This window comes from Schistocerca piceifrons, chromosome 4 (assembly GCF_021461385.2).
Source record: "Schistocerca piceifrons isolate TAMUIC-IGC-003096 chromosome 4, iqSchPice1.1, whole genome shotgun sequence".
Taxonomy (NCBI): domain Eukaryota; kingdom Metazoa; phylum Arthropoda; class Insecta; order Orthoptera; family Acrididae; genus Schistocerca; species Schistocerca piceifrons.
This window is the reverse complement of record NC_060141.1, coordinates 800,313,597-800,339,144: the sequence shown is the minus strand read 5'-3', so window position 1 is coordinate 800,339,144 and position 25,548 is coordinate 800,313,597. Positions and strand designations below refer to the sequence as shown.

At 44.3% G+C, this 25,548-nt stretch overlaps 3 protein-coding genes across 3 annotated transcripts in view; all 3 read left to right on the top strand.

The window, feature by feature from the left end:
* Positions 1-77: 77 nt before the first annotated feature.
* On the top strand, positions 78-10,240 carry LOC124796188 (flocculation protein FLO11-like). The gene is made up of 12 exons (XM_047260277.1): positions 78-111; positions 261-693; positions 905-1,235; positions 1,418-1,743; positions 1,955-2,470; positions 2,518-2,817; positions 3,005-3,358; positions 3,490-3,908; positions 4,623-5,275; positions 5,378-9,325; positions 9,431-9,730; positions 9,836-10,240. The coding sequence occupies exons 1-12, from the start codon at positions 78-80 to the stop codon at positions 10,238-10,240; spliced, it is 8,019 nt and encodes a 2,672-aa protein (XP_047116233.1).
* A 6,720-nt stretch (positions 10,241-16,960) lies between these two features.
* Positions 16,961-19,069, top strand: LOC124796187 (late embryogenesis abundant protein ECP63-like). Its single transcript, XM_047260276.1, has 2 exons — positions 16,961-17,263; positions 17,693-19,069. Exons 1-2 carry the CDS (start codon positions 16,961-16,963, stop codon positions 19,067-19,069), a joined length of 1,680 nt encoding a protein of 559 aa, XP_047116232.1.
* A 159-nt stretch (positions 19,070-19,228) lies between these two features.
* Positions 19,229-25,548, top strand: part of LOC124796184 — a 70,629-nt gene continuing 64,309 nt past the window's right edge. The window contains exons 1-3 of the mRNA XM_047260274.1: positions 19,229-19,531; positions 19,637-19,978; positions 20,042-21,803. Of these exons, the coding sequence (XP_047116230.1) occupies positions 19,229-19,531; positions 19,637-19,978; positions 20,042-21,803 (2,407 nt within the window). The remainder of the gene's footprint in view (positions 19,532-19,636; positions 19,979-20,041; positions 21,804-25,548) is intronic.

Genomic DNA, 25,548 nt, shown 5'->3' with positions numbered 1-25,548 from the left:
GGCTACAAACAATAGACTTGAGGAAACCGACTACACATCACAGAAGTCTGAAAGACCAAAAGATGTCACACTAACACATGGGGCCACAAACATTACAGATGAGGAAACCGAGTACACACCACAGAAGTCTGAAAGACCAAAAGATGTCACACTAACACATGGGGCTACAAACATTAGACTTGAGGAAACCGACTACACATCACAGAAGTCTGAATGACCTAAAGATGTCACACTAACACATGGGGCCACAAACATTACAGATGAGGAAACCGACTACACACCACAGAAGTCTGAAAGACCAAAAGATGTCACACTAACACATGGGGCTACAAACATTAGACTTGAGGAAACCGACTACACATCACAGAAGTCTGAAAGTCCAAAAGATGTCACACTAACACATGGGGCCACAAACATTTGTGATGAGGTAACCGACTACACATCACAGAAGTCTGAAAGGAAAAAAAAAGTCACACAAACACATGGGGCCTCAAACATTACAGATGAGGAAACCAACTACACACCACAGAAGTCTGAACGACCAAAAGATGTCACACCAACACATGGGGCCACAAACATTACAGATGAGGAAGCCGACTACACATCACAGAAGTCTGAAAGACCAAAAGATGTCACACTAACACATGGGGCCACAAACATTACAGATGAGGAAACCGACTACACACCACAGAAGTCTGAAAGGCCAAAAATGTCACACTAACACATGGGGCTACAAACATTAGACTTGAGGAAACCGACTACACTTCACAGAAGTCTGAAAGACCAAAAGATGTCACACTAACACATGGGGCCACAAACATTACAGATGAGGAAACCGACTACACACCACAGAAGTCTGAAAGGCCAAAAATGTCACACTAACACATGGGGCTACAAACATTAGACTTGAGGAAACCGACTACACATCACAGAAGTCTGAAAGACCTAAAGATGTCACACTAACACATGGGGCCACAAACATTACAGATGAGGAAACCGACTACACACCACAGAAGCCTGAAAGACCAAAAGATGTCACACTAACACATGGGGCTACAAACATTAGACTTGAGGAAACCGACTACACATCACAGAAGTCTGAAAGACCAAAAGATGTCACACTAACACATTGGGCCACAAACATTACAGATGAGGAAACCGACTACACATCACAGAAGTCTGAAAGACCAAAAGATGTCACACTAACACATGGGGCCACAAACATTACAGATGAGGTAACCGACTACACATCACAGAAGTCTGAAAGGAAAAAAAAAGTCACACTAACACATGGGGCCTCAAACATTACAGATGAGGAAACCGACTACACACCACAGAAGTCTGAAAGGCCAAAAATGTCACACTAACACATGGGGCCACAAACATTACAGATGAGGAAACCGACTACACATCACAGAAGTCTGAAAGACCAAAAGATGTCACACTAACACATGGGGCCACAAACATTACAGATGAGGAAACCGACTACACATCACAGAAGTCTGAACGACCAAAAGATGTCACACTAACACATGGGGCCACAAATATTACAGATGAGGAAACCGACTACACGCCACAGAAGTCTGAACGACCAAAAGATGTCACACTAACACATGGGGCCACAAACATTACAGATGAGGAAACCGACTACACACCACAGAAGTCTGAACGACCAAAAGATGTCACACCAACACATGGGGCCACAAACATTACAGATGAGGAAACCGACTACACATCACAGAAGTCTGAAAGGCCAAAAATGTCACACTAACACATGGGGCCACAAACATTACAGATGAGGAAACCGACTACACACCACAGAAGTCTGAACGACCAAAAGATGTCACACCAACACATGGGGCCACAAACATTACAGATGAGGAAACCGACTACACACCACAGAAGTCTGAAAGGCCAAAAATGTCACACTAACACATGTGGCTACAAACATTAGACTTGAGGAAACCGACTACACATCACAGAAGTCTGAAAGACCAAAAGATGTCACACTAACACATGGGGCCACAAACATTACTGATGAGGAAACCGACTACACACCACAGAAGTCTGAAAGACCAAAAGATGTCACACTAACACATGGGGCTACAAACATTAGACTTGAGGAAACCGACTACACATCACAGAAGTCTGAAAGACCTAAAGATGTCACACTAACACATGGGGCCACAAACATTACAGATGAGGAAACCGACTACACACCACAGAAGTCTGAAAGACCAAAAGATGTCACACTAACACATGGGGCTACAAACATTAGACTTGAGGAAACCGACTACACATCACAGAAGTCTGAAAGTCCAAAAGATGTCACACTAACACAAGGGGCCACAAACAATTCTGATGAGGTAACCGACTACACATCACAGAAGTCTGAAAGGAAAAAAAAAGTCACACTAACACATGGGGCCTCAAACATTACAGATGAGGAAACCGACTACACACCACAGAAGTCTGAAAGGCCAAAATTGTCACACTAACACATGGGGCCACAAACAGTACAGATGAGGAAACCGACTACACATCACAGAAGTCTGAAAGACCAAAAGATGTCACACTAACACATGGGGCCACAAACATTACAGATGAGGAAACCAACTACACACCACAGAAGTCTGAACGACCAAAAGATGTCACACCAACACATGGGGCCACAAACATTACAGATGAGGAAACCGACTACACATCACAGAAGTCTGAAAGACCAAAAGATGTCACACTAACACATGGGGCCACAAACATTACAGATGAGGAAACCGACTACACACCACAGAAGTCTGAAAGGCCAAAAATTTCACAGTAACACATGGTGCTACAAACATTAGACTTGAGGAAACCGACTACACTTCACAGAAGTCTGAAAGACCAAAAGATGTCACACTAACACATGGGGCCACAAACATTACAGATGAGGAAACCGACTACACACCACAGAAGTCTGAAAGGCCGAAAATGTCACACTAACACATGGGGCTACAAACATTAGACTTGAGGAAACCGACTACACATCACAGAAGTCTGAAAGACCTAAAGATGTCACACTAACACATGGGGCCACAAACATTACAGATGAGGAAACCGACTACACACCACAGAAGTCTGAAAGACCAAAAGATGTCACACTAACACATGGGGCTACAAACATTAGACTTGAGGAAACCGACTACACATCACAGAAGTCTGAAAGACCAAAAGATGTCACACTAACACATGGGGCCACAAACATTACAGATGAGGAAACCGACTACACATCACAGAAGTCTGAAAGACCAAAAGATGGCACACTAACACATGGGGCCACAAACATTACAGATGAGGAAACCGACTACACACCACAGAAGTCTGAAAGGCGAAAAATGTCACACTAACACATGGGGCCACAAACATTACAGATGAGGAAACCGACTACACACCACAGTAGTCTGAAAGACCAAAAGATGTCACACTAACACATGGGGCCACAAACATTAGAGATGAGGAAACCGACTACACATCACAGGAGTCCGAAAGACCAAAAGATGTCACACTAACACATGGGGCCACAAACATTACAGATGAGGAAACCGACTACACACCACAGAAGTCTGAAAGACCAAAAGATGTCACACTAACACATGGGGCTACAAACATTAGACTTGAGGAAACCGACTACACATCACAGAAGTCTGAAAGACCAAATGATGTCACACTAGCACATGGGGCCACAAACATTACAGATGAGGAAACCGACTACACATCACAGAAGTCTGAAAGGCCAAAAGATGTCACACTAACTCATGGGGCCACAAAAATTACAGATGAGGAAACCGACTACACATCACAGAAGTCTGAGAGACCAAATGATGTCACACTAACACATGAGCCACAAACACTACAGATGAGGAAACTGAGTACACACCACAGAAGTCTGAAAGTCCAAAAGATGTCACACTAACACATGGGGCCACAAACATTACAGATGAGGTAACCGACTACACATCACAGAACTCTGAAAGGAAAAAAAAAGTCACACTAACACATGGGGCCTCAAACATTACAGATGAGGAAACCGACTACACACCACAGAAGTCTGAAAGGCCAAAAATGTCACACTAACACATGGGGCCACAAACATTACAGATGAGGAAACCGACTACACATCACAGAAGTCTGAAAGACCAAAAGATGTCACACTAACACATGGGGCCACAAACATTACAGATGAGGAAACCGACTACACATCACAGAAGTCTGAAAGACCAAAAGATGTCACACTAACACATGGGGCCACAAAGATTACAGATGAGGAAACCGACTACACACCACAGAAGTCTGAACGACCAAAAGATGTCACACTAACACATGGGGCCACAAACATTACAGATGAGGAAACCGACTACACATCACAGAAGTCTGAAAGACCAAAAGATGTCACACTAACACATGGGGCCACAAACATTACAGATGAGGAAACCGACTACACACCACAAAAGTCTGAACGACCAAAAGATGTCACACCAACACATGGGGCCACAAACATTAGAGATGAGGAAACCGACTACACATCACAGAAGTCTGAAAGGCCAAAAATGTCACACTAACACATGGGGCCACAAACATTACAGATGAGGAAACCGACTACACACCACAGAAGTCTGAACGACCAAAAGATGTCACACCAACACATGGGGCCACCAACATTACAGATGAGGAAACCGACTACACATCACAGAAGTCTGAAAGGCCAAAAGATGCCACACTAACTCATGGGGCCACAAAAATTACAGATGAGGAAACCGACTACACATCACAGAAGTCTGAAAGACCAAAAGATGTCACACTAACACATGGGGCCACAAACATTACAGATGAGGAGACCGACTACACATCACAGAAGTCTGAAAGACCAAAACATGTCACACTAACACATGGGGCCACAAAGATTACAGACGAGGGAACCGTCTACACATCACAGAAGTCTGAAAGACCAAAAGATGTCACACTAACACATGGGGCCACAAACATTACAGATGAGGAAACCGACTACACACCACAGAAGTCTGAACGACCAAAAGATGTCACACTAACACATGGGGCCACAAACATTACAGATGAGGAAACCGACTACACGCCACAGAAGTCTGAACGACCAAAAGATGTCACACTAACACATGGGGCCACAAACATTACAGATGAGGAAACCGACTACACATCACAGAAGTCTGAAAGACCAAAAGATGTCACACTAACACATGGGGCCACAAACATTAGAGATGAGGTAACCGACTACTAATCACAGAAGTCTGAAAGACCAAAAGATGTCACACTAACACATGGGGCCACAAACATTAGAGATGAGAAAACCGACTACACACCACAGAAGTCTGAACGACCAAAAGATGTCACACTAACACATGGGGCCACAAAAATTACAGATGAGGAAACCGACTACACATCACAGAAGTCTGAAAGACCAAAAGATGTCACACTAACACATGGGGCCACAAAGATTACAGACGAGGGAACCGTCTACACATCACAGAAGTCTGAAAGACCAAAAGATGTCACACTAACACATGGGGCCACAAACATTACAGATGAGGAAACCGACTACACACCACAGAAGTCTGAACGACCAAAAGATGTCACACTAACACATGGGGCCACAAACATTACAGATGAGGAAACCGACTACACACCACAGAAGTCTGAACGACCAAAAGATGTCACACTGACACATGGGGCCACAAACATTACAGATGAGGAAACCGACTACACATCACAGAAGTCTGAAAGGCCAAAAGATGTCACACTAACACATGGGGCCACAAACATTAGAGATGAGGAAACCGACTACACATCACAGATGTCTGAAAGACCAAAAGATGTCACACTAACACATGGGGCCACAAACATTACAGATGAGGAAACCGACTACACATCACAGAAGTCTGAAATACCAAAAGATGTCACACTAACACATGGGGCCACAAACATTACAGATGAGGAAACCGACTACACATCACAGATGTCTGAAAGACCAAAAGATGTCACACTAACACATGGGGCCACAAACATTGCAGATGAGGAAACCGACTACACATCACAGAAGTCTGAAAGACCAAAAGATGTCACACTAACACATGGGGCCACAAACATTACAGATGAGGAAACCGACTACACACCACAGAAGTCTGAAAGACCAAAGGATGTTACACTAACACATGGGGCCACAAACATTGCAGATGAGGAAACCGACTACACATCACAGAAGTCTGAAATACCAAAAGATGTCACACTAACACATGGGGCCACAAACATTACAGATGAGGAAACCGACTACACATCACAGATGTCTGAAAGACCAAAAGATGTCACACTAACACATGGGGCCACAAACATTACAGATGAGGAAACCGACTACACACCACAGAAGTCTGAAAGGCCAAAAGATGTCACACTAACACATGGGGCCACAAACATTGCAGATGAGGAAACCGACTACACATCACAGAAGTCTGAAATACCAAAAGATGTCACACTAACACATGGGGCCACAAACATTAGAGATGAGGAAACCGACTACACATCACAGAAGTCTGAAAGATCAAAAGATGTCACACTAACACATGGGGCCACAAACATTAGAGATGAGGAAACCGACTACACATCACAGATGTCTGAAAGACCAAAAGATGTCACACTAACACATGGGGCCACAAACATTACAGATGAGGAAACCGACTACACATCAGAGAAGTCTGAAATACCAAAAGATGTCACACTAACACATGGGGCCACAAACATTACAGATGAGGAAACCGACTACACATCACAGATGTCTGAAAGACCAAAAGATGTCACACTAACACATGGGGCCACAAACATTGCAGATGAGGAAACCGACTACACATCACAGAAGTCTGAAAGACCAAAAGATGTCACACTAACACATGGGGCCACAAACATTACAGATGAGGAAACCGACTACACACCACAGAAGTCTGAAAGACCAAAGGATGTTACACTAACACATGGGGCCACAAACATTGCAGATGAGGAAACCGACTACACATCACAGAAGTCTGAAATACCAAAAGATGTCACACTAACACATGGGGCCACAAACATTACAGATGAGGAAACCGACTACACATCACAGATGACTGAAAGACCAAAAGATGTCACACTAACACATGGGGCCACAAACATTACAGATGAGGAAACCGACTACACATCACAGAAGTCTGAAATACCAAAAGATGTCACACTAACACATGGGGCCACAAACATTACAGATGAGGAAACCGACTACACATCACAGATGTCTGAAAGACCAAAAGATGTCACACTAACACATGGGGCCACAAACATTGCAGATGAGGAAACCGACTACACATCACAGAAGTCTGAAAGACCAAAAGATGTCACACTAACACATGGGGCCACAAACATTACTGATGAGGAAACCGACTACACACCACAGAAGTCTGAAAGACCAAAGGATGTTACACTAACACATGGGGCCACAAACATTGCAGATGAGGAAACCGACTACACATCACAGAAGTCTGAAATACCAAAAGATGTCACACTAACACATGGGGCCACAAACATTACAGATGAGGAAACCGACTACACATCACAGATGTCTGAAAGACCAAAAGATGTCACACTAACACATGGGGCCACAAACATTACAGATGAGGAAACCGACTACACACCACAGAAGTCTGAAAGGCCAAAAGATGTCACACTAACACATGGGGCCACAAACATTGCAGATGAGGAAACCGACTACACATCACAGAAGTCTGAAATACCAAAAGATGTCACACTAACACATGGGGCCACAAACATTAGAGATGAGGAAACCGACTACACATCACAGAAGTCTGAAAGACCAAAAGATGTCACACTAACACAAGGGGCCACAAACATTACAGATGAGGAAACCGACTACACACCACAGAAGTCTGAAAGACCAAAGGATGTTACACTAACACATGGGGCCACAAACATTACAGATGAGGAAACCGACTACACATCACAGAAGTCTGAAAGGGCAAAAGATGTCACACTAACACATGGGGCCACAAACATTACGGATGAGGAAACCGACTACACATCACAGAAGTCTGAAATACCAAAAGATGTCACACTAACACATGGGGCCACAAACATTACAGATGAGGAAACCGACTACACATCACAGATGTCTGAAAGACCAAAAGATGTCACACTAACACATGGGGCCACAAACATTGCAGATGAGGAAACCGACTACACATCACAGAAGTCTGAAAGACCAAAAGATGTCACACTAACACATGGGGCCACAAACATTACAGATGAGGAAACCGACTACACACCACAGAAGTCTGAACGACCAAATGATGTCACACTAACACATGGGGCCACAAACATTACAGATGAGGAAACCGACTACACACCACAGAAGTCTGAACGACCAAAAGATGTCACACTAACACATGGGGCCACAAAAATTACAGATGAGGAAACCGACTACACATCACAGAAGTCTGAAAGACCAAAAGATGTCACACTAACACATGGGGCCACAAACATTAGAGATGAGAAAACCGACTACACATCACAGAAGTCTGAAAGACCAAAAGATGTCACACTAACACATGGGGCCACAAACATTACCGATGAGGAAACCGACTACACACCACAGACGTCTGAACGTCCAAAAGATGTCACACTAATACATGGGGCCACAAATATTACAGATGAGGATACCGACTACACATCCCAGAAGTCTGAAAGACCAAAAGATGTCACACTAACACATGGGGCCACAAACATTACAGATGAGGAAACCGAGTACACACCACAGAAGTCTGAAAGACCAAAAGATGTCACACTAACACATGGGGCCACAAACATTACAGATGAGGAAACTGACTTCACATCACAGAAGTCTGAAAGGCCAAAAGATGTCACACTAACACATGGGGCCACAAACATTACAGATGAGGGAACCGACTACACACCACAGAAGTCTGAAAGGCCAAAAGATGTCACACTAACACATGGGGCCACAAACATTACAGATGAGGAAACCGACTACACATCACAGAAGTCTGAAAGACCAAGAGATGTCACACTAACACATGGGGCCACAAACATTACAGATGAGGAAACCGACTACACACCACAGAAGTCTGAACGACCAAAAGATGTCACACTAACACATGGGGCCACAAACATTACAGATGAGGAAACCGACTACACATCACAGAAGTCTGAAAGACCAAAAGATGTCACACTAACACATGGGGCCACAAACATTAGAGATGAGGTAACCGACTACACATCACAGAAGTCTGAAAGACCAAAAGATGTCACACTAACACATGGGGCCACAAACATTACAGATGAGGAAACCGACTACACACCACAGTAGTCTGAAAGACCAAAAGATGTCACACTAACACATGGGGCCACAAACATTACAGATGAGGAAACCGACTACACATCACAGAAGTCTGAAAGACCAAGAGATGTCACACTGACACATGGGGCCACAAACATTACAGATGAGGAAACCGACTACACACCACAGAAGTCTGAACGACCAAAAGATGTCACACTAACACATGGGGCCACAAACATTACAGATGAGGAAACCGACTACACATCACAGAAGTCTGAAAGACCAAAAGATGTCACACTAACACATGGGGCCACAAACATTAGAGATGAGGTAACCGACTACTAATCACAGAAGTCTGAAAGACCAAAAGATGTCACACTAACACATGGGGCCACAAACATTACAGATGAGGAAACCGACTACACACCACAGTAGTCTGAAAGACCAAAAGATGTCACACTAACACATGGGGCCACAAACATTAGAGATGAGGAAACCGACTACACATCACAGAAGTCTGAAAGACCAAAAGATGTCACACTAACACATGGGGCCACAAACATTACAGATGAGGAAACCGACTACACATCACAGAAGTCTGAAAGGCCAAAAGATGTCACACTAACACATGGGGCCACAAACATTAGAGATGAGGAAACCGACTACACATCACAGAAGTCTGAAATACCAAAAAATGTCACACTAACACATGGGGCCACAAACATTAGAGATGAGGAAACAGACTACACATCACAGAAGTCTGAAAGACCAAAGGATGTTACACTAACACATGGGGCCACAAACATTACAGATGAGGAAACCGACTACACATCACAGTAGTCTGAAAGACCAAAAGATGTCACACTAACACATGGGGCCACAAACATTACAGATGAGGAAACCGACTACACATCACAGAAGTCTGAAAGGCCAAAAGATGTCACACTAACACATGGGGCCACAAACATTAGAGATGAGGAAACCGACTACACATCACAGATGTCTGAAAGACCAAAAGATGTCACACTAACACATGGGGCCACAAACATTACAGATGAGGAAACCGACTACACATCACAGAAGTCTGAAATACCAAAAGATGTCACACTAACACATGGGGCCACAAACATTACAGATGAGGAAACCGACTACACATCACAGATGTCTGAAAGACCAAAAGATGTCACACTAACACATGGGGCCACAAACATTGCAGATGAGGAAACCGACTACACATCACAGAAGTCTGAAAGACCAAAAGATGTCACACTAACACATGGGGCCACAAACATTAGAGATGAGGTAACCGACTACTAATCACAGAAGTCTGAAAGACCAAAAGATGTCACACTAACACATGGGGCCACAAACATTACAGATGAGGAAACCGACTACACACCACAGTAGTCTGAAAGACCAAAAGATGTCACACTAACACATGGGGCCACAAACATTGCAGATGAGGAAACCGACTACACATCACAGAAGTCTGAAAGACCAAAAGACGTCACACTAACACATGGGGCCACAAACATTACAGATGAGGAAACCGACTACACACCACAGAAGTCTGAAATACCAAAAGATGTCACACTAACACATGGGGCCACAAACATTAGAGATGAGGAATCAGACTACATTTCACAGAAGTCTGAAAGACCAAAAGATGTCACACTAACACATGGGGCCACAAACATTACAGATGAGGAAACCGACTACGCACCACAGTAGTCTGAAAGACCAAAAGATGTCACACTAACACATGGGGCCACAAACATTACAGATGAGGAAACCGACTACACATCACAGAAGTCTGAAAGACCAAAAGATGTCACACTAACACATGGGGCCACAAACATTACAGATGAGGAAACCGACTACACATCACAGAAGTCTGAAAGGCCAAAAGATGTCACACTAACACATGGGGCCACAAACATTAGAGATGAGGAAACCGACTACACATCACAGATGTCTGAAAGACCAAAAGATGTCACACTAACACATGGGGCCACAAACATTACAGATGAGGAAACCGACTACACATCACAGAAGTCTGAAATACCAAAAGATGTCACACTAACACATGGGGCCACAAACATTACAGATGAGGAAACCGACTACACATCACAGATGTCTGAAAGACCAAAAGATGTCACACTAACACATGGGGCCACAAACATTGCAGATGAGGAAACCGACTACACATCACAGAAGTCTGAAAGACCAAAAGATGTCACACTAACACATGGGGCCACAAACATTACAGATGAGGAAACCGACTACACACCACAGAAGTCTGAAAGACCAAAGGATGTTACACTAACACATGGGGCCACAAACATTGCAGATGAGGAAACCGACTACACATCACAGAAGTCTGAAATACCAAAAGATGTCACACTAACACATGGGGCCACAAACATTACAGATGAGGAAACCGACTACACATCACAGATGTCTGAAAGACCAAAAGATGTCACACTAACACATGGGGCCACAAACATTACAGATGAGGAAACCGACTACACATCACAGAAGTCTGAAATACCAAAAGATGTCACACTAACACATGGGGCCACAAACATTACAGATGAGGAAACCGACTACACATCACAGAAGTCTGAAATACCAAAAGATGTCACACTAACACATGGGGCCACAAACATTGCAGATGAGGAAACCGACTACACATCACAGATGTCTGAAAGACCAAAAGATGTCACACTAACACATGGGGCCACAAACATTGCAGATGAGGAAACCGACTACACATCACAGAAGTCTGAAAGACCAAAAGATGTCACACTAACACATGGGGCCACAAACATTACAGATGAGGAAACCGACTACACACCACAGAAGTCTGAAAGACCAAAGGATGTTACACTAACACATGGGGCCACAAACATTGCAGATGAGGAAACCGACTACACATCACAGAAGTCTGAAATACCAAAAGATGTCACACTAACACATGGGGCCACAAACATTACAGATGAGGAAACCGACTACGCATCACAGATGTCTGAAAGACCAAAAGATGTCACACTAACACATGGGGCCACAAACATTACAGATGAGGAAACCGACTACACATCACAGAAGTCTGAAATACCAAAAGATGTCACACTAACTCATGGGGCCACAAACATTACAGATGAGGAAACCGACTACACATCACAGATGTCTGAAAGACCAAAAGATGTCACACTAACACATGGGGCCACAAACATTGCAGATGAGGAAACCGACTACACATCACAGAAGTCTGAAAGACCAAAAGATGTCACACTAACACATGGGGCCACAAACATTACAGATGAGGAAACCGACTACACACCACAGAAGTCTGAAAGACCAAAGGATGTTACACTAACACATGGGGCCACAAACATTGCAGATGAGGAAACCGACTACACATCACAGAAGTCTGAAATACCAAAAGATGTCACACTAACACATGGGGCCACAAACATTACAGATGAGGAAACCGACTACACATCACAGATGTCTGAAAGACCAAAAGATGTCACACTAACACATGGGGCCACAAACATTACAGATGAGGAAACCGACTACACACCACAGAAGTCTGAAAGGCCAAAAGATGTCACACTAACACATGGGGCCACAAACATTGCAGATGAGGAAACCGACTACACATCACAGAAGTCTGAAATACCAAAAGATGTCACACTAACACATGGGGCCACAAACATTAGAGATGAGGAAACCGACTTCACATCACAGAAGTCTGAAAGACCAAAAGATGTCACACTAACACATGGGGCCACAAACATTAGAGATGAGGAAACCGACTACACATCACAGATGTCTGAAAGACCAAAAGATGTCACACTAACACATGGGGCCACAAACATTACAGATGAGGAAACCGACTACACATCACAGAAGTCTGAAATACCAAAAGATGTCACACTAACACATGGGGCCACAAACATTACAGATGAGGAAACCGACTACACATCACAGATGTCTGAAAGACCAAAAGATGTCACACTAACACATGGGGCCACAAACATTGCAGATGAGGAAACCGACTACACATCACAGAAGTCTGAAAGACCAAAAGATGTCACACTAACACATGGGGCCACAAACATTACAGATGAGGAAACCGACTACACACCACAGAAGTCTGAAAGACCAAAGGATGTTACACTAACACATGGGGCCACAAACATTGCAGATGAGGAAACCGACTACACATCACAGAAGTCTGAAATACCAAAAGATGTCACACTAACACATGGGGCCACAAACATTACAGATGAGGAAACCGACTACACATCACAGATGACTGAAAGACCAAAAGATGTCACACTAACACATGGGGCCACAAACATTACAGATGAGGAAACCGACTACACATCACAGAAGTCTGAAATACCAAAAGATGTCACACTAACACATGGGGCCACAAACATTACAGATGAGGAAACTGACTACACATCACAGATGTCTGAAAGACCAAAAGATGTCACACTAACACATGGGGCCACAAACATTGCAGATGAGGAAACCGACTACACATCACAGAAGTCTGAAAGACCAAAAGATGTCACACTAACACATGGGGCCACAAACATTACTGATGAGGAAACCGACTACACACCACAGAAGTCTGAAAGACCAAAGGATGTTACACTAACACATGGGGCCACAAACATTGCAGATGAGGAAACCGACTACACATCACAGAAGTCTGAAATACCAAAAGATGTCACACTAACACATGGGGCCACAAACATTACAGATGAGGAAACCGACTACACATCACAGATGTCTGAAAGACCAAAAGATGTCACACTAACACATGGGGCCACAAACATTACAGATGAGGAAACCGACTACACACCACAGAAGTCTGAAAGGCCAAAAGATGTCACACTAACACATGGGGCCACAAACATTGCAGATGAGGAAACCGACTACACATCACAGAAGTCTGAAATACCAAAAGATGTCACACTAACACATGGGGCCACAAACATTAGAGATGAGGAAACCGACTACACATCACAGAAGTCTGAAAGACCAAAAGATGTCACACTAACACAAGGGGCCACAAACATTACAGATGAGGAAACCGACTACACACCACAGAAGTCTGAAAGACCAAAGGATGTTACACTAACACATGGGGCCACAAACATTACAGATGAGGAAACCGACTACACATCACAGAAGTCTGAAAGGGCAAAAGATGTCACACTAACACATGGGGCCACAAACATTACGGATGAGGAAACCGACTACACATCACAGAAGTCTGAAATACCAAAAGATGTCACACTAACACATGGGGCCACAAACATTACAGATGAGGAAACCGACTACACATCACAGATGTCTGAAAGACCAAAAGATGTCACACTAACACATGGGGCCACAAACATTGCAGATGAGGAAACCGACTACACATCACAGAAGTCTGAAAGACCAAAAGATGTCACACTAACACATGGGGCCACAAACATTACAGATGAGGAAACCGACTACACACCACAGAAGTCTGAACGACCAAATGATGTCACACTAACACATGGGGCCACAAACATTACAGATGAGGAAACCGACTACACACCACAGAAGTCTGAACGACCAAAAGATGTCACACTAACACATGGGGCCACAAAAATTACAGATGAGGAAACCGACTACACATCACAGAAGTCTGAAAGACCAAAAGATGTCACACTAACACATGGGGCCACAAACATTAGAGATGAGAAAACCGACTACACATCACAGAAGTCTGAAAGACCAAAAGATGTCACACTAACACATGGGGCCACAAACATTACCGATGAGGAAACCGACTACACACCACAGACGTCTGAACGTCCAAAAGATGTCACACTAATACATGGGGCCACAAATATTACAGATGAGGATACCGACTACACATCCCAGAAGTCTGAAAGACCAAAAGATGTCACACTAACACATGGGGCCACAAACATTACAGATGAGGAAACCGAGTACACACCACAGAAGTCTGAAAGACCAAAAGATGTCACACTAACACATGGGGCCACAAACATTACAGATGAGGAAACTGACTTCACATCACAGAAGTCTGAAAGGCCAAAAGATGTCACACTAACACATGGGGCCACAAACATTACAGATGAGGGAACCGACTACACACCACAGAAGTCTGAAAGGCCAAAAGATGTCACACTAACACATGGGGCCACAAACATTACAGATGAGGAAACCGACTACACATCACAGAAGTCTGAAAGACCAAGAGATGTCACATTAACACATGGGGCCACAAACATTACAGATGAGGAAACCGACTACACACCACAGAAGTCTGAACGACCAAAAGATGTCACACTAACACATGGGGCCACAAACATTACAGATGAGGAAACCGACTACACATCACAGAAGTCTGAAAGACCAAAAGATGTCACACTAACACATGGGGCCACAAACATTAGAGATGAGGTAACCGACTACACATCACAGAAGTCTGAAAGACCAAAAGATGTCACACTAACACATGGGGCCACAAACATTACAGATGAGGAAACCGACTACACACCACAGTAGTCTGAAAGACCAAAAGATGTCACACTAACACATGGGGCCACAAACATTACAGATGAGGAAACCGACTACACATCACAGAAGTCTGAAAGACCAAGAGATGTCACACTGACACATGGGGCCACAAACATTACAGATGAGGAAACCGACTACACACCACAGAAGTCTGAACGACCAAAAGATGTCACACTAACACATGGGGCCACAAACATTACAGATGAGGAAACCGACTACACATCACAGAAGTCTGAAAGACCAAAAGATGTCACACTAACACATGGGGCCACAAACATTAGAGATGAGGTAACCGACTACTAATCACAGAAGTCTGAAAGACCAAAAGATGTCACACTAACACATGGGGCCACAAACATTACAGATGAGGAAACCGACTACACACCACAGTAGTCTGAAAGACCAAAAGATGTCACACTAACACATGGGGCCACAAACATTAGAGATGAGGAAACCGACTACACATCACAGAAGTCTGAAAGACCAAAAGATGTCACACTAACACATGGGACCACAAACATTACAGATGAGGAAACCGACTACACATCACAGAAGTCTGAAAGGCCAAAAGATGTCACACTAACACATGGGGCCACAAACATTAGAGATGAGGAAACCGACTACACATCACAGAAGTCTGAAATACCAAAAGATGTCACACTAACACATGGGGCCACAAACATTAGAGATGAGGAAACAGACTACACATCACAGAAGTCTGAAAGACCAAAGGATGTTACACTAACACATGGGGCCACAAACATTACAGATGAGGAAACCGACTACACATCACAGTAGTCTGAAAGACCAAAAGATGTCACACTAACACATGGGGCCACAAACATTACAGATGAGGAAACCGACTACACATCACAGAAGTCTGAAAGGCCAAAAGATGTCACACTAACACATGGGGCCACAAACATTAGAGATGAGGAAACCGACTACACATCACAGATGTCTGAAAGACCAAAAGATGTCACACTAACACATGGGGCCACAAACATTACAGATGAGGAAACCGACTACACATCACAGAAGTCTGAAATACCAAAAGATGTCACACTAACACATGGGGCCACAAACATTACAGATGAGGAAACCGACTACACATCACAGATGTCTGAAAGACCAAAAGATGTCACACTAACACATGGGGCCACAAACATTGCAGATGAGGAAACCGACTACACATCACAGAAGTCTGAAAGACCAAAAGATGTCACACTAACACATGGGGCCACAAACATTAGAGATGAGGTAACCGACTACTAATCACAGAAGTCTGAAAGACCAAAAGATGTCACACTAACACATGGGGCCACAAACATTACAGATGAGGAAACCGACTACACACCACAGTAGTCTGAAAGACCAAAAGATGTCACACTAACACATGGGGCCACAAACATTGCAGATGAGGAAACCGACTACACATCACAGAAGTCTGAAAGACCAAAAGACGTCACACTAACACATGGGGCCACAAACATTACAGATGAGGAAACCGACTACACACCACAGAAGTCTGAAATACCAAAAGATGTCACACTAACACATGGGGCCACAAACATTAGAGATGAGGAATCAGACTACACATCACAGAAGTCTGAAAGACCAAAAGATGTCACACTAACACATGGGGCCACAAACATTACAGATGAGGAAACCGACTACGCACCACAGTAGTCTGAAAGACCAAAAGATGTCACACTAACACATGGGGCCACAAACATTACAGATGAGGAAACCGACTACACATCACAGAAGTCTGAAAGACCAAAAGATGTCACACTAACACATGGGGCCACAAACATTACAGATGAGGAAACCGACTACACATCACAGAAGTCTGAAAGGCCAAAAGATGTCACACTAACACATGGGGCCACAAACATTAGAGATGAGGAAACCGACTACACATCACAGATGTCTGAAAGACCAAAAGATGTCACACTAACACATGGGGCCACAAACATTACAGATGAGGAAACCGACTACACATCACAGAAGTCTGAAATACCAAAAGATGTCACACTAACACATGGGGCCACAAACATTACAGATGAGGAAACCGACTACACATCACAGATGTCTGAAAGACCAAAAGATGTCACACTAACACATGGGGCCACAAACATTGCAGATGAGGAAACCGACTACACATCACAGAAGTCTGAAAGACCAAAAGATGTCACACTAACACATGGGGCCACAAACATTACAGATGAGGAAACCGACTACACACCACAGAAGTCTGAAAGACCAAAGGATGTTACACTAACACATGGGGCCACAAACATTGCAGATGAGGAAACCGACTACACATCACAGAAGTCTGAAATACCAAAAGATGTCACACTAACACATGGGGCCACAAACATTACAGATGAGGAAACCGACTACACATCACAGATGTCTGAAAGACCAAAAGTTGTCACACTAACACATGGGGCCACAAACATTACAGATGAGGAAACCGACTACACATCACAGAAGTCTGAAATACCAAAAGATGTCACACTAACACATGGGGCCACAAACATTACAGATGAGGAAACTGACTACACATCACAGATGTCTGAAAGACCAAAAGATGTCACACTAACACATGGGGCCACAAACATTGCAGATGAGGAAACCGACTACACATCACAGAAGTCTGAAAGACCAAAAGATGTCACACTAACACATGGGGCCACAAACATTACAGATGAGGAAACCGACTACACACCACAGAAGTCTGAAAGACCAAAGGATGTCACACTAACACATGGGGCCACAAACATTGCAGATGAGGAAACCGACTACACATCACAGAAGTCTGAAATACCAAAAGATGTCACACTAACACATGGGGCCACAAACATTACAGATGAGGAAACCGACTACACATCACAGATGTCTGAAAGACCAAAAGATGTCACACTAACACATGGGGCCACAAACATTACAGATGAGGAAACCGACTACACACCACAGAAGTCTGAAAGACCAAAGGATGTTACACTAACACATGGGGCCACAAACATTACAGATGAGGAAACCGACTACACATCACAGTAGTCTGAAAGACCAAAAGATGTCACACTAACACATGGGGCCACAAACATTACAGATGAGGAAACCGACTACACATCACAGAAGTCTGAAAGGCCAAAAGATGTCACACTAACACATGGGGCCACAAACATTAGAGATGAGGAAACCGACTACACATCACAGATGTCTGAAAGACCAAAAGATGTCACACTAACACATGGGGCCACAAACATTACAGATGAGGAAACCGACTACACATCACAGAAGTCTGAAATACCAAAAGATGTCACACTAACACATGGGGCCACAAACATTACAGATGAGGAAACCGACTACACATCACAGATGTCTGAAAGACCAAAAGATGTCACACTAACACATGGGGCCACAAACATTGCAGATGAGGAAACCGACTACACATCACAGAAGTCTGAAAGACCAAAAGATGTCACACTAACACATGGGGCCACAAACATTAGAGATGAGGTAACCGACTACTAATCACAGAAGTCTGAAAGACCAAAAGATGTCACACTAACACATGGGGCCACAAACATTACAGATGAGGAAACCGACTACACACCACAGTAGTCTGAAAGACCAAAAGATGTCACACTAACACATGGGGCCACAAACATTGCAGATGAGGAAACCGACTACACATCACAGAAGTCTGAAAGACCAAAAGACGTCACACTAACACATGGGGCCACAAACATTACAGATGAGGAAACCGACTACACACCACAGAAGTCTGAAAGACCAAAGGATGTTACACTAACACATGGGGCCACAAACATTACAGATGAGGAAACCGACTACACACCACAGAAGTCTGAAATACCAAAAGATGTCACACTAACACATGGGGCCACAAACATTAGAGATGAGGAAACAGACTACACATCACAGAAGTCTGAAAGACCAAAAGATGTCACACTAACACATGGGGCCACAAACATTACAGATGAGGAAACCGACTACGCACCACAGTAGTCTGAAAGACCAAAAGATGTCACACTAACACATGGGGCCACAAACATTACAGATGAGGAAACCGACTACACATCACAGAAGTCTGAAAGACCAAAAGATGTCACACTAACACATGGGGCCACAAACATTACAGATGAGGAAACCGACTACACATCACAGAAGTCTGAAAGGCCAAAAGATGTCACACTAACACATGGGGCCACAAACATTAGAGATGAGGAAACCGACTACACATCACAGATGTCTGAAAGACCAAAAGATGTCACACTAACACATGGGGCCACAAACATTACAGATGAGGAAACCGACTACACATCACAGAAGTCTGAAATACCAAAAGATGTCACACTAACACATGGGGCCACAAACATTACAGATGAGGAACCCGACTACACATCACAGATGTCTGAAAGACCAAAAGATGTCACACTAACACATGGGGCCACAAACATTGCAGATGAGGAAACCGACTACACATCACAGAAGTCTGAAAGACCAAAAGATGTCACACTAACACATGGGGCCACAAACATTACAGATGAGGAAACCGACTACACACCACAGAAGTCTGAAAGACCAAAGGATGTTACACTAACACATGGGGCCACAAACATTACAGATGAGGAAACCGACTACACATCACAGATGTCTGAAAGACCAAAAGATGTCACACTAACACATGGGGCCACAAACATTACAGATGAGGAAACCGACTACACATCACAGAAGTCTGAAATACCAAAAGATGTCACACTAACACATGGGGCCACAAACATTACAGATGAGGAAACCGACTACACATCACAGATGTCTGAAAGACCAAAAGATGTCACACTAACACATGGGGCCACAAACATTGCAGATGAGGAAACCGACTACACATCACAGAAGTCTGAAAGACCAAAAGATGTCACACTAACACATGGGGCCACAAACATTACAGATGAGGAAACCGACTACACACCACAGAAGTCTGAAAGACCAAAGGATGTCACACTAACACATGGGGCCACAAACATTGCAGATGAGGAAACCGACTACACATCACAGAAGTCTGAAATACCAAAAGATGTCACACTAACACATGGGGCCACAAACATTACAGATGAGGAAACCGACTACACATCACAGATGTCTGAAAGACCAAAAGATGTCACACTAACACATGGGGCCACAAACATTACAGATGAGGAAACCGACTACACACCACAGAAGTCTGAAAGGCCAAAAGATGTCACACTAACACATGGGGCCACAAACATTGCAGATGAGGAAACCGACTACACATCACAGAAGTCTGAAATACCAAAAGATGTCACACTAACACATGGGGCCACAAACATTAGAGATGAGGAAACCGACTACACATCACAAATGTCTGAAAGACCAAAAGATGTCACACTAACACATGGGGCCACAAACATTGCAGATGAGGAAACCGACTACACATCACAGAAGTCTGAAAGACCAAAAGATGTCACACTAACACATGGGGCCACAAACATTACAGATGAGGAAACCGACTACACACCACAGAAGTCTGAAAGACCAAAGGATGTTACAGTAACACATGGGGCCACAAACATTACAGATGAGGAAACCGACTACACATCACAGAAGTCTGAAAGGCCAAAAGATGTCACACTAACACATGGGGCCACAAACATTACGGATGAGGAAACCGACTACACATCACAGAAGTCTGAAATACCAAAACGTCATCCGCGCTACCAAACGCCCGAAGGGCTGCAAGACTTAGACAGTAAGTTACATTTGACCGGCCAAATGCTGTAGAAGGAGAGTAAAGTGACAAGGATGTGAGGCACGATCGAAAGCCAACAAGGAATGTGAGATCGACGCTATGAACGTCGACAGGCAGGAAACCGAGAAATCCGAAACGACTGTCTCAGACGCATTAGACACTACCCGCAACTGGCCTGAGGACATGGGAGACTAAACGACATCACTAAATAGCTCCGATAACATCATGCAGGATTATAAAACTGCGACGGTAAACGTTCATAGAATCGAGTCGTGTTTTATAAGTAAAGCATTAACGCTTTACCTACATGCTGCGGATTTACGCATCATCTTTATCCTGAAAGTGGTGACCCATAAAATGACCGATATCGGGGGTACGATGCGGTTTTAAATTTGGGGAGTGGAACAGCAATTTCATTCAAGCAAGGCATACAACTGAAAGTAAAACTTCAAGCAGAGGAACCTTCATCGTTTTTCAAGAAGTTTCATTAGTGAACGTTTATGCACCCTCGGGAAATATTGGACGTAGGCATACAAGCATTTTTTTCCCGCAACGAAATAGCCTGTTTGTGTACGCGACCATACGCTACATTAATACTTTGGGGAGATTTTAATTGTGTGTTGAAAAAACTGGATCAGAACTCCAACATTATTTTTTTTTCGACTACTTTTCGAATCCCTTCACCTAAAAGACTCTTGGATACACTTCCGTCCAAACACTTCCGGTTTTGTGTATACCAGCTATGAATCCTCAAGTAGACTCGACAATTTCTATGTTCATAAAGATTTGATACGTCATCAGCGAAATATGAGCAGCTGGTTTCTCCGACCACAGTCCTTATCAGACATCCCTGAAACTCTCCCGACAAAATAATTTTATGGGATGGGGCGAGTGGCAGAGGAATGTGTACTAGTTAAAAGATGCTTCTCTGTCTCAGGCGATCGGATAACTTGCAACAAGCGTAGGCGACGGTTACCAGCATGTGCCTACCGCATAGTATGGTGGACGCAGATAATAAAACCAAGCCAACAAATATACACAAAGAACTTTGCGAAAGGAAAATGACACTTAAGGTCCAACGCTGTGTCGGATGTTCGACACTAACTACACTGTCAGAAAGCGGAGAAATCACGTCGATCTGCAAGATCAAAATAGCCATAGTGTTCCTCGATTTCAATGAGGCGTTCGTTAGAGTGCATTCCGATTTCTTGCTCCAAGTGATGAAACTTACGGGAGTTAACGACGACGTTCTACAAATACTACAAAAATGGCTACGCGGAACACACTCCAAATGCAAAATGGTTACCATGGGTTTCACGTGTATTCCACGGAAAGGTATTGTGAGCTTTACTTTCGATAAAAGAACGCGACACGTGCGGCTCTGGTCTCTAGAAATCCACGATTAGCTTGTCGATAAAATTCATGTGAACTCTGATAGGGTCAATACCGCTTAATTTGACGCAGACAAGTACGTGTCTTACGTGGAATTTATGGATCCCCTTCATGTTGACAGGTTACTGTCACGACATTGGTTCTCAAGTCCCGTTCATTATTGCCCCAGGGTTGGTTTAAATGGCTCTGAGCACTATGGGACTTAACATCTGAGGTCATCAGTCCCCTAGAACTTTGAACTACTTAAACCTTACCAACCTAAGGACATCACACACATCAATGCCCGAGGCAGGATTCGAAACTGCGACCGTAGCGGTCGCGCGGTTCCAGATGATAGCGCCTAGATCCGCTCGGCCACACCGGCCGGCCTGTGCCCCAGGGCTCCGTGCTAAGTTTTGTAGTGTTTCCCATGGCCATAAATACAATTATGGGTTGTCTCCTTCCAGATGTCTCGGGCTCCCTCTTTGTCGACGATTTTGCGATCTACTACAGCTCTCAGCGGACCAGCCTTCTTGGACTTCTTCAATGATGCCTCGATCGCCTCCACTCATGGAGCATTGAAACCGGCTTCCGCTTTTCTCCCAGTAAGACCGTCTGTGTAAATTTTTGGCGTCGTACAGAATTCCCTTCACCTTCCCTACATCTAGGCCCTGTTGACCTTCCGTTCGCGGATGTCGCTAACTTCTTGGGACTTATGTTTGACAGAAAACAGTGCTGGTCCTCCCACGTTTCATATCTTTCGGCTCGCTTTCTGCGATCCTTCAGCACCCTCCGTGTTGTCGTATCTCTTGGGGAGCGGACCGAGTAGTCCTTCTCCTCCTATATCGCGCCTTAGTGGGCTCGAAATTGGACTATGAAAGCATAGTTTACTCCTCTGCTCGGCCGTCTATTCTTCGGCGTCTCGACTCTGTCCACCACTGTGGATTGCGTTTAGCGTCTGGAGCTTTTTACACCAGCCCCGTGGAAAGCCTTTATGATGAGACTGCTGAACCTCCGCTGTCCAGTCGGCAAGGTGTCCTGAGTAGTTATGCTAGTCATCTGTCTTCCATGCCTGCTCATTCGGCCCATGTCCTTTTTTTTCTACGATTCCTTGGATCTAGGGTACGCAGGCCGCCCTACCATCGGGAGTCCGGTTCTGTCAACTGCTACGTTCTCTTTCCTTCCACTTTCCTAAAATTTTCTTGTGTGGGTACGGCGCCACCTTGGATTCAGCCCCAGACCTGCCCTCTCCGTGACCTTAGTAAGTTTCCCAAGGATAGTACCCCTCCTCTCGTTTATCGTCATGCGTTTACTGATCTATGCGCACAAATGGAGGATGCCACATTTATTTATATTGACGGCTCAAAAACGACATTTGGTGTTGGGAGTGCCTATATTGTTGGCGACACCCCTAATAGATTTTGGCTTCCCGACCAGTGTTCGGTTTTTACTGCAGAGCTTTACGCTGTTCTCCAGTCTGTCCAATACATCCGTCGCCATAAGCGGATACAGTGTATTATATGCTTCGATTGGCTCAGCTTTCTCCTCAGCCTCCAAGATCTCTACCCTTTCCACCCTCCGGTCCACCGGATTCAGGACTCTCTCCACTTGCTCTACCTGGGAGGCGTCTCTGTGACGTTCCTCTGGATCCCTAGGTACGTTGGTATCCGCGGAAACGAGGCAGCCTATATAGCGGCCAAGGCTGCTGTCTCTATTCCTCAGCGCGCAGTTCGCATGGTTCCCTTTGCCGGTCTACAGAGCGTTTTATGTCGTCGTGTTGGTCCTTTATGGAACACACGTTGGTCTACACTTCCCGATAGTAAACTACGGGATGTGAAACCTCTTCTGTGTGGTTGGTGTGGTTGGACCTCTTCCTCCCGCCCTCGTCGTCGGGAGGAGGTACTATCAACTAGACTCCGGATAGGGCACTCTCTTTTTAGCCACTGGCATCTTTCAACTGGCGATCCTCCTCAGGTTGGTCCCCACTGCTCTCAACCGTGGACGGTGAGACACATTTTACTTCAGTGCCCCTATTTTAATCCGCTACGCTCCCGTTTACAGCTGTCGCCTGATACATCTTCCATTTTAGCAGATTGAGTTTCGCTCATATTGCTGCTGATTTTCCATTCGGTTTTTTACCATTCCCTAAGCCACAGAACGGGTGCTTATGACCGTAGCAGCTTTGCACCCTAAAACCATAACAAAAAAAGTTCCCGTTCAAGCATCACGATAATTCCGTTAGTATGGCGCCATTCGCAGATGGTGAAATTGACTATATCAACGTTCGAGTGTTCAACCTCCCGCCGGAAGTTGATGACAATTTTCTATAGGACTTATTGACTCCTTACGATAATGTGAAAAACGTCCGTCGTGA